This window comes from Ranitomeya variabilis, chromosome 7 (assembly GCF_051348905.1).
Source record: "Ranitomeya variabilis isolate aRanVar5 chromosome 7, aRanVar5.hap1, whole genome shotgun sequence".
Classification (NCBI taxonomy): Eukaryota; Metazoa; Chordata; class Amphibia; order Anura; family Dendrobatidae; genus Ranitomeya; species Ranitomeya variabilis.
The window spans coordinates 190,234,171-190,251,256 of NC_135238.1; the positions used below are offsets into that span (position 1 = coordinate 190,234,171).

General features: G+C 41.6%; 1 protein-coding gene and 1 long non-coding RNA gene across 5 annotated transcripts in view; one reads left to right on the forward strand and one right to left on the reverse strand.

Moving 5' to 3' along the window:
• Nucleotides 1–12,980, forward strand: part of LOC143784368 (uncharacterized) — a 29,951-nt gene extending 16,971 nt beyond the window's left edge. The window contains exons 2-3 of one of the 2 annotated variants that reach the window (XR_013217771.1): nucleotides 2,949–3,060; nucleotides 12,881–12,980. This is a non-coding gene — a long non-coding RNA (uncharacterized LOC143784368). Of the gene's footprint in view, nucleotides 1–2,935; nucleotides 3,061–12,880 lie in introns of both variants that reach the window. The other variant, XR_013217772.1, reaches the window with a different exon arrangement.
• The window catches only part of COL18A1 (collagen type XVIII alpha 1 chain), a 233,228-nt gene that overhangs the window by 77,104 nt on the left and 139,038 nt on the right, over nucleotides 1–17,086 (reverse strand). For all 3 annotated transcript variants that reach the window (XM_077272570.1, XM_077272568.1, XM_077272569.1), the window contains 2 exons: nucleotides 13,915–14,459; nucleotides 1,390–1,473 (listed from right to left, as the gene is read on the reverse strand). In XM_077272570.1, the coding sequence (XP_077128685.1) occupies nucleotides 1,390–1,473; nucleotides 13,915–14,459 (629 nt within the window). The remainder of the gene's footprint in view (nucleotides 1–1,389; nucleotides 1,474–13,914; nucleotides 14,460–17,086) is intronic.

The following is a 17,086-nucleotide window of genomic DNA, read 5'->3' on the forward strand; positions in this document are numbered from 1 at the left end:
AGGTGCACACTGCTTCCCTGCCTGATATTTTCTCTTCAGGAGCACACTGCTCCCTTGCCTGCTCTTTTCTCTTCAGGTGCACACTGCTCTCCTGCCTGATCATTTCTCTTCAGGAGCGCACTACTCACCTAACTAATCTTTTCTCTTCAGGAGCACCCTGCTCCCCTGCCTGATATTTTCTCTTCAGGAGCACACTGCTCCCTTGCCTGATCTTTTCTCTTCAGGAGCACACTACTCCCCTGCCTGATCTTTTCTCTTCGGGTACACACTGCTCCCCTGCCTGATCTTTTCTCTTCAGGAGCACACTACTCCCCTACCTGATCTCTTCTCTTCAGGTGCACACTGCTCCCCTGCCTGATCATTTCTTTCAGGAGCGCACTACTCACCTAACTAATCTTCTCTTCAGGAGCACCCTGCTCCCCTGCCTGATATTTTCTCTTCAGGAGCACACTGCTCCCTTGCCTGATCTTTTCTCTTCGGGTACACACTGCTCCCCTGCCTGATCTTTTCTCTTCGGGTACACACTGCTCCCCTGCCTGATCTTTTCTCTTCAGGTGTACACTGCTCCCCTGCCTCTTTTCTCTTCAGGTGCACACCTCTCCCCCGCCTGATCTTTTCTCCTCGGGTGCACACCACTTCCCTGCCTGATCGTTTTCTCTTTAGGTGCACACTGGTCCCCTACCTGATCTTTTCTCTTTAGGTGCACACTACTCCCATGCCTGATCTCCTCTTCAGCTGCACACTGCTCCCCTGCCTCTTTTCTCTTTAGGTGCACACTGCTCCCGTCTGATCTTCTCTTCAGGAATACACTTGCTCCCCTGCCTCCTGGTCACGGGAGGTTGGTGAGGTCTTGAAGATTGACAATTCAGGCCAGCGGCGTAACTTATCTTTGCCTCTGAAGCTTGGGAGAACTGTAGGACTAGAGCTAGCAGGATCCAACAATCTGGCCAGCATCAGAGCAGCACTTACAAGCTCTAATCCATAGAACCTGCAAGAGCTGCGCTCCTTATCTAGATAACCGGCCACTCTGAGGATTGCAAGGTGACTGGAATCCTTGGCAATGAGCTGTAAACCATATTATTACAAATTCCTCTGCTCTGGAGAACAAAGATGATTTTTGGTAGATGGTAAATTATACAGCTGCTCATTTCTGCAAGCACTTTGCAATTTTAACAATTTAAGAACTTGAGAAAACCCCTTTAATGATTTGATTTTCTAGTTTAGTAATTCCCTTACTGAATATAAGAGCTCGACTATAAAGCTCCACAAGGCGCTCTACTGATGCGGAATAAGTAAAAACTGTCAGTCAGGAATATGTGAAAATCTTACTAGTCACAATAGATAAGAACAACGAGGGGAACATTTCACAAACATAGGTAATGGACTCACCCCATCTGAATCGTCTCCTTCCTCATCACATTGCATTTCTGCTGCCCTGGGATCATTTATGACTTTTAATTCTGCTATTACTCCCTGAAAATAATAATGGAATTGCATGAAAAAAAAAAAGGTTACAAACTTAAAATCACTATCATATACATGTACACCCGCCATAGGGCAGGAATATATTGGCTTCTGCATTGTACATTATGTACCGATAATTGGAGATATTAGATTGTATTAAGGGCTCACTCAGATGTCTGATTTTCACGTATGAGTGCTATCCATGATTTTCAAGGGTAGCACTCGTATCCGTGATGGTCTGCAGGGGGCATCCACATGTCCGTGATTTCACACATCCAGAAACGTATCCAATTTTGATCTGAGGCTCAGATCAAACATCAGCAATGCAAGTCAATGGGTCCATGGAAAAAAATAAAAATAAATAAAATATCGGACTGCAGTCCAATTTTCATGAACTATCAGAAAGCTGAAGATGGAGAAACTTCTTTTTCCTTTTTCTCCACATACGAGAAAAACAGACTACACTCCGACCGTTTTTTCTTGCATGTGAAAAAAAAAAAATCTGAAGTGTAAATGAGGCCTTAGGCCATGTTCCCATGCAGCATAAATGCTGCGTATATTCCACTGCTTTTAACAGTTCGTGCAAAGTGCATGTGATTTTATGAAAACTCATCTCCATTGTGCATTTAAAAGACGCACATTTTTTCTCCCTACAGACGTCTGTTAGAAGACAGAAAAAAATGTATGTGAACTCACAATTGTGTTTTTAAGTGCAGAATTGCGTTATTTCTGCAGTTAAAACCGGTGATAAGTCAGCACACAAAAATGTACACAAAACAAAAAATAAAAAAAGCAATAAATCACAATAAATATTAAGCACCGTACTTTGGTACAAACTGCAGAGAACAGAGCGTATCCTACACAGAGGGAACATCGCCTAAATACCACTTAATTACTAATGAGAAAATCATTAATTTTATCCAAAAGTCCGCCAGGAACATTATACATATTTTTTTGTACAAATTCTGTCTACAATCTGTAGTTTTTACTACGATTTCGAAGTTTACTGGACGATACAAGGACTGAGCTATAATTATTCCTGTTTTGTGCAGGCGGACGTTTCTGCAGAGCAGCTCATAAGTCCACGTTACCATGTGCAACGGTTTTTTGCTGAAGGTGTTTGCACCAGTTTTTTTTTGTTTTGTTTTTTTCAGGTGTGATTCTTTTTTGCGTTTTGGGTTCAGAAGCGCTGGTATCCGGCACTTTAAAACGCAGTTGCATTTGTACATGCATTTTTTCAGGCTTCCCATGATAAGCATTTGGGGAGTTTTTGATGTAGGTTTTCTGCAGCATTTCTGTATTTATTAAGTAAATTAGATTACCTGTGTTTTTTTCACTGCATTTTTACCAGGGCAGACTTTGTTTCTTTTTGGTATGTCACATTTTACCTAAAACTTTTGGAAACTTCCTGTTACTTAGGTTTGGTAGAACTTTGTTGATAGAGTCATGTCCAGATTACACGTGTTATTAGTTTTTATCTGCAGCATTTTTTCCTAATCTCATGCAAGTCGATGGGGAAAATAAGCAAATAAAACACACGTACCTTATACCGCAAGGGCAGATGTCGTGTTGAGGATTTCAAAAAATGCACCACAGGTAAGTTTACACAGCGTAAAAAAAAATGCATGGTGTTTGTGAGATTTCCTAGAAAACCCAATAACTTTTCCGGAACTGTAAGACACTGTGGTTTTTTCACAGCATTAGACACTCATTGTGGGAACTGAACCTAAATGGGGAACGACCTACAAATGTCGGAACTGAACCTAAATGGGGAAAAGACCTACAAATGTGGGAACTTAACCTAAATGGGGAAAAAACCTACAAATGTCGGAACTGAATCTAAATGGGAAAAGACCTACAAATGTGGGAACTGAACCTAAATGGGGAAAAGACCTACAAATGTGGGAACTGAACCTAAATGGGGAAAAGATCTACAAATGTCGGAACTGAACCTAAATGGGGAAAAGACCTACAAATGTCGGAACTGAACCTAAATGGGGAAAAGACCTACAAATGTGGGAATTGAACCTAAATGGGGAAAAGACCTACAAATGTGGGAACTGAACCTAAATGGGGAAAAGACCTACAAATGTGGGAACTGAACCTAAATGGGGAAAAGACCTACAAATGTAGGAACTGAACCTAAATGGGGAAAAGACCTACAAATGTCGGAACTGAATCTAAATGGGAAAAGACCTACAAATGTGGGAACTGAACCTAAATGGGGAAAAGACCTACAAATGTGGGAACTGAACCTAAATGGGGAAAAGACCTACAAATGTGAGATCTGACCCTAAATAGGGAAAAGACCTACAAATGTCGGAACTGAACCTAAATAGGGTAAAAAGACCTACAAATGTCGGAACTGAACCTAAATGGGGAAAAGACCTACAAATGTGGGAACTGAACCTAAATGGGGAAAAGACCTACAAATGTGGGAACTGAACCTAAATGGAGAAAAGACCTACAAATGTGGGAACTGAACCTAAATGGGGAAAAGACCTACAAATGTGGGAACTTGAACCTAAATGGGGAAAAGACCTACAAATGCGGGAACTGAACCTAAATGGGGAAAAGACCTACAAATGTGGGATCTGAACCTAAATGGGGAAAAGACCTACAAATGTGGGAACTGAACCTAAATGGGGAAAAGACCTACAAATGTGGGAACTGAACCTAAATGGGGAAAAGACCTACAATGTGGGAACTGAACCTAAATGGGGAAAAGACCTACAAATGTGGGAACTGAACCTAAATGGGGAAAAGACCTACAATGTGGGAACTGAACCTAAATGGGGAAAAGACCTACAAATGTGGGAACTGAACCTAAATGGGGAAAAGACCTACAAATGTGGGAACTGAACCTAAATGGGGAAGAGACCTACAAATGTGGGAACTGAACCTAAATGGGGAAAAGACCTACAAATGTGGGAACTGAACCTAAATGGGGAAAAGACCTACAAATGTGGGAACTGACCCTAAATGGGGAAAAGACCTACAATGTGGGAACTGAACCTAAATGGGGAAAAGACCTACAAATGTGGGAACTGAACCTAAATAGGGATAAGACCTACAAATGTGGGAACTGAACCTAAATGGGGAAAAGACCTACAAATGTGGGAACTGAACCTAAATGGGGAAAAGACCTACAAATGTGGGAACTGAACCTAAATGGGGAAAAGACCTACAAATGTGGGAACTGAACCTAAATGGGGAAAAGACCTACAATGTGGGAACTGAACCTAAAAGGGGAAAAGACCTACAAATGTGGGAACTGAACCTAAATGGGGAAAAGACCTACAAATGTGGGAACTGAACCTAAATGGGGAAAAGACCTACAATGTGGGAACTGAACCTAAATGGGGAACGACCTACAAATGTCGGAACTGAACCTAAATGGGGAAAAGACCTACAAATGTGGGAACTTAACCTAAATGGGGAAAAAACCTACAAATGTCGGAACTGAATCTAAATGGGAAAAGACCTACAAATGTGGGAACTGAACCTAAATGGGGAAAAGACCTACAATGTGGGAACTGAACCTAAATGGGGAAAAGACCTACAAATGTGGGAACTGAACCTAAATAGGGATAAGACCTACAAATGTGGGAACTGAACCTAAATGGGGAAAAGACCTACAAATGTGGGAACTGAACCTAAATGGGGAAAAGACCTACAAATGTGGGAACTGAACCTAAATGGGGAAAAGACCTACAAATGTGGGAACTGAACCTAAATGGGGAAAAGACCTACAATGTGGGAACTGAACCTAAAAGGGGAAAAGACCTACAAATGTGGGAACTGAACCTAAATGGGGAAAAGACCTACAAATGTGGGAACTGACCCTAAATGGGGAAAAGACCTACAATGTGGGAACTGAACCTAAATGGGGAAAAGACCTACAAATGTAGGAACTGAACCTAAATGGGGAAAAGTCCTACAAATGTCGGAACTGAATCTAAATGGGAAAAGACCTACAAATGTGGGAACTGAACCTAAATGGGGAAAAGACCTACAAATGTGGGAACTGAACCTAAATGGGGAAAAGACCTACAAATGTGGGAACTTGAACCTAAATGGGGAAAAGACCTACAATGTGGGAACTGAACCTAAATGGGGAAAAGACCTACAATGTGGGAACTGAACCTAAATGGGGAAAAGACCTACAAATGTGGGAACTGAACCTAAATGGGGAAAAGACCTACAAATGTGGGAACTGAACCTAAATGGGGAAAAGACCTACAAATGTGGGAACTGAACCTAAATGGGGAAAAGACCTACAATGTGGGAACTGAACCTAAATGGGGGAAAAGACCTACAAATGAGGGAACTGAACCTAAATGGGAAAAGACCTACAAATGTGGGAACTGAACCTAAATGGGAAAAGACCTACAAATGTGGGAACTGAACCTAAATGGGGAAAAGACCTACAAATGTGGGAACTGAACCTAAATGGGAAAAGACCTACAAATGAGGGAACTGAACCTAAATGGGAAAAGACCTACAAATGTGGGAACTGAACCTAAATGGGGGAAAAGACCTACAAATGAGGGAACTGAACCTAAATGGGAAAAGACCTACAAATGTGGGAACTGAACCTAAATGGGAAAAGACCTACAAATGTGGGAACTGAACCTAAATGGGGAAAAGACCTACAAATGTGGGAACTGAACCTAAATGGGGAAAAGACCTACAAATGTGGGATCTGAACCTAAATGGGGAAAAGACCTACAATGTGGGAACTGAACCTAAATGGGGAAAAGACCTACAAATGTGGGAACTGAACCTAAATGGGGAAAAGACCTACAAATGTGGGAACTGAACCTAAATGGGGAAAAGACCTACAAATGTGAGATCTGACCCTAAATAGGGAAAAGACCTACAAATGTCGGAACTGAACCTAAATAGGGACAAGACCTACAAATGTCGGAACTGAACCTAAATGGGGACAAGACCTACAAATGTCGGAACTGAACCTAAATGGGGAAAAGACCTACAAATGTGGGAACTGAACCTAAATGGGGAAAAGACCTACAAATGTGGGAACTGACCCTAAATGGGGAAAAGACCTACAATGTGGGAACTGAACCTAAATGGGGAAAAGACCTACAAATGTGGGAACTGAACCTAAATGGGGAAAAGACCTACAAATGTGGGAACTGAACCTAAATGGGGAAAAGACCTACAATGTGGGAACTGAACCTAAATGGGGAAAAGACCTACAATGTGGGAACTGAACCTAAATGGGGAAAAGACCTACAAATGTGGGAACTGAACCTAAATGGGGAAAAGACCTACAAATGTGGGAACTGAACCTAAATGGGGAAAAGACCTACAATGTGGGAACTGAACCTAAATGGGGAACGACCTACAAATGTCGGAACTGAACCTAAATGGGGAAAAGACCTACAAATGTGGGAACTTAACCTAAATGGGGAAAAAACCTACAAATGTCGGAACTGAATCTAAATGGGAAAAGACCTACAAATGTGGGAACTGAACCTAAATGGGGAAAAGACCTACAAATGTCGGAACTGAACCTAAATGGGGAAAAGACCTACAAATGTGGGAACTGAACCTAAATGGGGAAAAGACCTACAAATGTGGGAACTGAACCTAAATGGGGAAAAGACCTACAAATGTAGGAACTGAACCTAAATGGGGAAAAGTCCTACAAATGTCGGAACTGAATCTAAATGGGAAAAGACCTACAAATGTGGGAACTGAACCTAAATGGGGAAAAGACCTACAAATGTGGGAACTGAACCTAAATGGGGAAAAGACCTACAAATGTGGGAACTGAACCTAAATGGGGAAAAGACCTACAAATGTAGGAACTGAACCTAAATGGGGAAAAGACCTACAAATGTCGGAACTGAATCTAAATGGGAAAAGACCTACAAATGTGGGAACTGAACCTAAATGGGGAAAAGACCTACAAATGTGGGAACTGAACCTAAATGGGGAAAAGACCTACAAATGTGAGATCTGACCCTAAATAGGGAAAAGACCTACAAATGTCGGAACTGAACCTAAATAGGGTAAAAAGACCTACAAATGTCGGAACTGAACCTAAATGGGGAAAAGACCTACAAATGTGGGAACTGAACCTAAATGGGGAAAAGACCTACAAATGTGGGAACTTGAACCTAAATGGAGAAAAGACCTACAAATGCGGGAACTGAACCTAAATGGGGAAAAGACCTACAAATGTGGGATCTGAACCTAAATGGGGAAAAGACCTACAAATGTGGGAACTGAACCTAAATGGGGAAAAGACCTACAAATGTGGGAACTGAACCTAAATGGGGAAAAGACCTACAATGTGGGAACTGAACCTAAATGGGGAAAAGACCTACAAATGTGGGAACTGAACCTAAATGGGGAAAAGACCTACAATGTGGGAACTGAACCTAAATGGGGAAAAGACCTACAAATGTGGGAACTGAACCTAAATGGGGAAAAGACCTACAAATGTGGGAACTGAACCTAAATGGGGAAGAGACCTACAAATGTGGGAACTGAACCTAAATGGGGAAAAGACCTACAAATGTGGGAACTGAACCTAAATGGGGAAAAGACCTACAAATGTGAGATCTGACCCTAAATAGGGAAAAGACCTACAAATGTCGGAACTGAACCTAAATAGGGACAAGACCTACAAATGTCGGAACTGAACCTAAATGGGGACAAGACCTACAAATGTCGGAACTGAACTTAAATGGGGAAAAGACCTACAAATGTGGGAACTGAACCTAAATGGGGAAAAGACCTACAAATGTGGGAACTGAACCTAAATGGAGAAAAGACCTACAAATGTGGGAACTGAACCTAAATGGGGAAAAGACCTACAAATGTGGGAACTTGAACCTAAATGGGGAAAAGACCTACAAATGCGGGAACTGAACCTAAATGGGGAAAAGACCTACAAATGTGGGATCTGAACCTAAATGGGGAAAAGACCTACAAATGTGGGAACTGAACCTAAATGGGGAAAAGACCTACAAATGTGGGAACTGAACCTAAATGGGGAAAAGACCTACAATGTGGGAACTGAACCTAAATGGGGAAAAGACCTACAAATGTGGGAACTGAACCTAAATGGGGAAAAGACCTACAATGTGGGAACTGAACCTAAATGGGGAAAAGACCTACAAATGTGGGAACTGAACCTAAATGGGGAAAAGACCTACAAATGTGGGAACTGAACCTAAATGGGGAAGAGACCTACAAATGTGGGAACTGAACCTAAATGGGGAAAAGACCTACAAATGTGGGAACTGAACCTAAATGGGGAAAAGACCTACAAATGTGAGATCTGACCCTAAATAGGGAAAAGACCTACAAATGTCGGAACTGAACCTAAATAGGGACAAGACCTACAAATGTCGGAACTGAACCTAAATGGGGACAAGACCTACAAATGTCGGAACTGAACTTAAATGGGGAAAAGACCTACAAATGTGGGAACTGAACCTAAATGGGGAAAAGACCTACAAATGTGGGAACTGACCCTAAATGGGGAAAAGACCTACAATGTGGGAACTGAACCTAAATGGGGAAAAGACCTACAAATGTGGGAACTGAACCTAAATGGGGAAAAGACCTACAAATGTGGGAACTGAACCTAAATGGGGAAAAGACCTACAATGTGGGAACTGAACCTAAATGGGGAAAAGACCTACAATGTGGGAACTGAACCTAAATGGGGAAAAGACCTACAAATGTGGGAACTGAACCTAAATGGGGAAAAGACCTACAAATGTGGGAACTGAACCTAAATGGGGAAAAGACCTACAATGTGGGAACTGAACCTAAATGGGGAAAAGACCTACAATGTGGGAACTGAACCTAAATGGGGAAAAGACCTACAAATGTGGGAACTGAACCTAAATGGGGAAAAGACCTACAAATGTGGGAACTGAACCTAAATGGGAAAAGACCTACAAATGTGGGAACTGAACCAGATAGGTTAAAGACCTACAAATGTGCACTAGTATTTTCTTTACAGTGCCTTCCACACTTAGGCTAGGTTCACACATTGAGGATTTGGAACAGATTTTAACGGCAGATTTCTAAACTGAAATTCACAGCATTCCTGCATCTACAATCCGTGCATATTTTCTGCACTTATTTGTACATGTTTAGGTGTATTTTTTCTTAAAGAAAACTGCAACTAAACAATGCCAGGTCAGAGCTGATCTAGGGTTCCCCTTTAAATGAATGGGTAAAATTTGCAATTTGCAACATGTGAAGTGCACTTTACACTTGCGTTATGATGCTACCCAAGCCTTATGCACTGGAGGCGAGCAGATTCAATGGCGTTACAACCCCACGATAACTGACAATCATGTCTCCGGTCAGGTGTACGGGTCTGGTCGTAACTTCATGGGGAACTTTCACCTCCATGCCTGAGTGGAGCCAGTATAACCTTTTAAAGTGGGGGACAAAGTCAAAGCTGGTAAGTTGCCCTATAAAAAAGGTGGGAGAGATAGTGGCTGCCCAAGGTTACCAGTCACTCAATTCATATATTTGCCTAATTCCAGATTATCTGATTTCCACAAAATTGCTAGAAATTCATGTGTAATTGCCCATGCAGTTTGTTGATAATATAAAGTCCTCCCTTTATAGTTCAATCCAATTTTGCCTCCATTACAGGACAGAGAGAAAAGTTAATTACAGTTTTTCCAGTGCAAACATTTACCGCACAAATCCGCCGGCATTCATACCACCACCACAAGGGGGCAGTGTGATCACATAAGGCAATGCACCATTTCCGCTGTGCTAAGTTTGGGCATTATAGTGAAATGCATTTGTTTTTGTATATTTTGGATTGAATAAACCTTAATATTTTTCTTGTTCAATCTATTCTTATCAGAAAATCCAATTTTAATAACAGAAAACAAGAAAATATTTATTGGCTTAGTAGGAACTTAAAAAAAAAAAAAATAATCCCAACTAACATTGGCTGCCGACACATTTGCACTCCGGTTAATCTGTAATCCTATATTCTTGCCAATTTAATTTTGAGTTTTAAGAAAATACTACGTATTTCCAAATGAATCTTGGACAGAAAGTCCAAAATAAGAATCAACAAATAGGCTGAAATACAAACATGGACTTATCTGCTCCTGCCGGAGATTTAACCCCTTGTATGCTCCATATTGTGCCATAAATGCTATTATACGGTATGTAAAGTATTATGGTACAGTACTACCTATAAGCACTAATTGGTGGCACTATTTGGGTACGTCCCCATGTGATATATACAGAGCATACACTTCCTCAGCCCTTGGGGTCCAGAAGAGAAAAAACTAAAGTTTTCCGTGTAGTAGTTTTTGATTCTACTTTACAGATTTCTGCTTACCATACACAGGCGTCCATCACATACAGGCTAACAGTAGCCTCCGACACCCACAGACTCATGAAAAGCTACCGAAAAGCTCAGACGCATCCATTAATGGATGTCATTAAAAGGCAACCGCCATCCACAGCTTTTGTCTAAAAGTGTCGTCCAGTACTCAACAACCCCTCAGTATTAACCAAAAGAGGTGAACAAAATACAGTATTCACTTCCCGGACTGGTGCTGCTCCTCCGTAAATCAAGACTTTGGGCCCTCTGGTATTAATACCAGGCAGTGGAGTTATGTCAATGCTGCAGCCAATCAACGACCACTGATTGGCTGCAGCGCTTATGTAATGTTACCCACCAGATGTTGCACCACTCCAGAGGTTTTTTTCTTATTGCGTAGCTGGCGTGCGGTTACTAATGCAATAATCCCTGCACTTAATATTATAATTACCAGCCAACGTCCTGATGCCGCTTCGGTCCCATGACGCCATCTTGTGATGCAACTTCTGACTTACCGGATGTCAGACAACGGTCACAAGCTCCCAGTGTAAGTCTATGAGAGCCAGAAGGAGGTTCTCAGAATTATAGAGTTGTGACCTCCGTCTCCGTCTCGAGCAATCCGGCCGGTCACGAACTGCTGGAGACTGACGGGAGCGGTGGTGATAGAAAGTGAAGACAGCAGTGGGTATGTACGAGAGTAGGGGCAGGGAACATACATTAGTAGCACCACTCCAGCATGGAGATAAAAAGTGACGCTGGAGTGATGCTTTACTGCCAGATGACTGGCGGGGGACACGCCACAGACTACAAAGGAGCAGCACCAGTCCGGGAAGTATCAGGCTTATTTGTTTTGTTTTTTAACCTTTCCATGCCTAGTAATAAGGGGTTGTCCAGAAGTGGAGTACCCCTTTAATGTATACAAATGGAGCTTTCCCGACAATATATACAAAGTCAGGAACGCTCCATTTGTATACATTGAAGGGATGGTCCACTACTGGACAACCCTTATTACTAGGCATAGAAAGGTTCAAAAACAAAACAGTGTGCGTGTGTGTATGTGTGTATGTATGTATGTATATGTATGTATGTGTGTATATGTGTGGGTGTATGTATGTATATATGTGTGTGTATGTATGTGTGTGTGTGTGTAGGTGTGTTTATGTATGTATATATATATGTGTGTGTGCGTGTGTATGTGTGTGTGTATGTATGTATATATATATGTGTGTTTATGTATGTATGTATATATATGTGTGTGTATGTATGTATATGTGTGTGTGTGTGTATGTGTGTGTGTGTGTGTGTGTGTGTGTGTGTGTGTGTGTGTGTGTGTGTGTGTGACATAGCCAAAAATGTATAATAAAATTAGACTTGCGAGTCTCGCTACTAGAAACCAATCATAAATTGTCCCCTTTTCTATAAACTATGGGGGGATAGGTATTTGCTATAAATACATGTGCAATACAACCAAATAACACAAGTAAAGATGGGGATCCTCCTTCCACTGGCCAACATGTCCCAAGACGTTACGGTCGCACCCATCCAGGCTCATTTTATGGACGGGATGGATACCATGTGTGGAGCCATTACAGGAGTAACTTCCTCACAGTGTCAGCGAGGATTAGCTGCACAGATCCATGTAAAACTAGCCTGCCATAAAAGCTTTTCATGAGACTTTTAAAGCCCCATTATTTATCGGAGCGTTATCTCCGTATATTCTAAAGGATTATTCGATTTCCTAAACCTATCAGCCCATATAAATCTGCTTCCCTCGCAGGCTGTGTGTACTCGCACTGCGCAGCTTGCAGGGCAGTGACCTCTCCATTCCTGCTGGCACGGACATCTCCCTCCATGAAGTGGAGTCACTTGCCATCCCTTCAGCTGTTCGGCATCCTCCCAGCTCAGTCATTATCACACACATATCTTTCCATTCTCCATGCTCAATTTCGCCTTTGTCTAAACGTCTCCTTAATGTCCAAGAGACAAAAATGTCTGCTTTGTTCACACATGGAAGATGGTAGATTCCAAGCATATTACTCACAGCCATTTTATATACACCCCCAGGACATGGACCCGGGATCCATCCATCACACAGAAAATGGACAGCGGATCAATATGGCATTGTGGGCACAACAAATACCAAGACGGACGGTACAGAGTTAACTATACACCATCTGATTAGTCATGTACTGGTTGCAGAAAAGACAGAATTTTGAGTATTCATATTCTTGCTGTTCACATTCACCACACAAGTTTTATTATTGAGATTAATATCTCCAATATTGTCAGTAAATTAGGCACTGATCTGGACTCTGCAGGGAATCAAAACGTTCCAGTATATGTCTGCATAACACCATTAGGCCAGGACTGGGTATAACTGTGGCTTCAGGACAGCTTTCATCTGAATTTCTCCCTCTGTCTCTAGCTCCTTCTTCCCATCTCCATAGAACTTTAAAAGCACCAACTGTGCTCTCCTATCTCAGTAATGGGAACATAGGTCTTCACTGAATAGAGTTTACAGAGACGCCCGTCAGACTGGACCACACCGTAAGAGAGTAGAATAAAAACTCTTTTTTGTGTAATGCAGAAGGGACTGGGGACATACATGACGGCGTACGGGTGCTGGCCCTACTTTCCATGGGAAAAACCTGTATATACAGTATGTACCAAAAACACCAAAACTTGCTTTCAACAGAGTGTCAGGCTACTAATTATTTGTGCAAGTTGGATAATTGTTATACACCGTGCATAGTTTATAAAACTGAACATGATCGGCCATACTACGAATCAATCAGTCTGACAAAATAATTGGTGGCATGGAAAATTCTGGTTTTCATCAAGGATAATATGTCTTTAGAAAAAAAGCATAATAAAAACATAACTCTTGACTGAATCAGTCTCTGTAAGACTAGATGTCATAACTTTGGATTCTTTATAGCCATTTTGTTTCTTACTTGACATCAATCTCCTATATATTGAATAAGTGCAATCAAGCAACAGACGTTCTTGACTTTACAACTTAGAAATTCGTGCCAAATGAAAAATTGACTACTTTATTAACCTGTCAACACGTGAAGAGTTCCTAAAAAGCTATTTACCTGGTACCGGTCAGGATCAGCACCTCCAGCTTGGGCAACAAAAAGTCCAGAACCATCTTCTAGCTCCATCTCATCAGGGGATCTCTCAAATCGAACCCTCTCCACTTCATCACAATTCATGAATAACACGACTTCCTCTTCCTCCACGCCAATGGCAAAGCGTGTCCAACGGTTAGTTATTGCTCCAATAGTGAAGGTAGCCGCAGGGAACGATACTGGAGATCCAGGCTCTGTGTAGTAGAAGATAATCTGCTGCTTACCACCTTTGACCTCTGTGAGCTTCACCCCAACATAGACAATGGACTGTGAGGCATCGGTGATGGAGAACAGTATTCCGGCCTTGGTAGTTGTTGGTTGGATGTGAAACAGAATAGAAAAGTCCCTAAACAAGGGGCTGGGGAGATGGTACTGGGCCACTTGACCTGTGTTGGCATCTTCTCCGAATACATAGCCTGGGTTCTTATCGGGGCCAAAGATCTTGGTGATCTGTTCTGGTGGTGGATCTCCAATTAGTTGTAACAGGCCAACCTCTACAGTTGTCCGGTCTGTAAAAATAACAAAAAGGAAGGAGAAAATTACAAATTAGAAGATAAATCATTAGAATTACTCTGTGTTATGCCCAAAATACCACGTGTGAATATGACATTATACAACGAACAAAAAGTGGTTGCAGGCATATAAATATTACAACGCATAAAATATGCAATGCAGAAATCTAGATAATTCAACATTGACTGCGCCCCAGAACTTTCATTAACAACAAAGAACTAAAAACATAAGTAATGTGCAAAACATGTGGAAAAAATGCTGATGATACTGCATGATGGATATGTATCTGCCTGTATTTCTCAGCATTGAGGACACCATTAATTTGGTCCAAATTACCAACTCTATTTGCTGAAATTCAGCCTCAAACCTGCAACGAGCCTCCACCATGCTTCACTGTTATCTGCAGACACCTCCTCCAGTAAACAAATTGCCCTCCGTTACAGCCAAATATTTCACATTTTCCCTCATCAGTCCAGAGCACCTGCTGCCATTTATATTCACCCCAATTCCTGTGTTTTTGTGTATATTTGAGTCACTTGGCTTTATTTGACTGAAATTCATCCATGAAGACCACTTCTGGCCAGACTTCTCTGAACAGTAGATGGTTGTTAGCTGGGTCATACTGGTTGCTGCCAGTTCTGAGCTGATGGCACAGCTGGACATCCTACGTTTTCTCATCTGCTGCACTAACTTTTCTTGGCCGACTACTGCGTCTACAGGCTTCCACATTGCCAATTTGTTTTGTATCTTCATTGCTGAGAAATACAGGTAAATACTTTTCCAACATGCAGTATCATAAGGGAGGTGTCTTATTGGCTCCAAATGTATTCTAAGGCAAAATACCCCTGCATCCACAGAAGATCTGTGATTGGTTCTCCAAGATGTTTCGAAGACCCTCCCTAGTTCCTTCAAAAACTGCTGGCAGGTCTACCTAGAATTGAGGCTGTTTTGAAGGCAAAAGGGTGGTCACACTAAATATGAATTGTGAGGGCAAAAGGGTGGTCACACTAGATATGAATTTGATTTTGCTTTTCTTTTGTTCATTCACTTAGCATTCTATTCACTGATAAAATTAAGCTATTAACACTTCTTACTTTACAGCATTTTTTTTCCCACACCTGCCTAAAATGTTTGGAAAGTACTGTAAATATAGCAAGCAAGCTTAATAAACTTTTTAATATATCTTATTAGATAAAAATGAATGCCCTTCTCTTCAGCTAAAATCCAGATCATTTTACATTCTGCAGTACATAGAAGCAGGAGAGACACAGCTGTTGCTTTCTAGTAATGGTTTTATTTCATCCCAAGTGCTGGATTCACAACTACTCTGCTCGGTTCTGCTGTACTGTGTCCTCATTACGGTGGAAGCTTTTGTGAACGAGCTATAGAGAGATTGGAGAGCAGGAGCCTTCTTTATGTGTACAGTGAATGGTAGACATAACTACCAGTCTCCACCCTTTATGGAGCGGAGCTTAGAAAAAACCTGACAAAATAGAGCTAGCCGAGGGGGAAACTTAAAAGTATAAGCTAAGAGTCATATAATAGTTTGTGTATACATGATGTATAAAACATGTTCATAGCATACGAAAACGTCTGTGTGACTTTTTCAGATCTATAAAGCCTGGCTTCACTTGAAACGTGAACATTTTCTGTGAATTCAAGGCCATCATCGTTCTCAGACTCTTCCAGTGTCACTTGGGGCCGCAGTATAGTCTCAAATACATTCTTACTGAAGTTTAGAGGTCATGATTACACACTGTTCACTAAGGATTCGGCCACTGGATCTTACATTATCTTGAGAAGCGGCCATTCCTCGGGGAAGACATATGTGCTCCCCCTCCATGTCATCCTTGGCAGATATGAAAACCGCTTAGTGGAAACATATTTAGTAGTAGTAGATGAGCGAGTACACTTGTTGCTCGGGTGGTCTCTGAGTATTTGTTAGTGATCGGAGATTTCGTTTTCATCACGGCAGCTGAATGATTTACAGCTACTAGCCAGCCTGAGTACATGTGGGGGTTGCCTGGTTGCTAGGGAATCCCCACATGAAATCAAGCTGGCTAGTAGCTGTAAATCATTCAACTGCGGTGATGAAAACTAAATTTCCGAACACTAACAAATACTCAGAGATCAGCCGAGCGTGCTCTGGAAAACCCGAGCAACGAGTATACTCGCTCATCACTAATATTTAGTCAAAAATCATGAAGCTCCATTACAAAGGCTAAGATTACATGAACGTGTTTCCTCTCATTTGAGAGAATGGGGTCGACTATGCAAATCACACTCTGAAAAATCAGACTGCACTTAGAGGTCATCCAAGTGCAGTCCGATGGTTTCAACGCACTCATTGACTTGCATGGACGAGTGCGTTCCGAATATCAGATTAAACTCGGACATGCAACAATTTTTTTCATCGGATAGACACAATCTGAGAAAATAATTGGACATGTGCACAGCCCCATAGAATAATGTTGGTCTGAGAGTGATCTGATGTTTTATCGGATTGCATTGTGACTGAAAATACGGTCGTGTGCGTGAGCCTTTAGTCTGAGAATAAAGACCCAGTGACCACCAGCTCTTCATATGTCTCCTGAGAGTTTGACCAGAATAGAGGTGAGATATT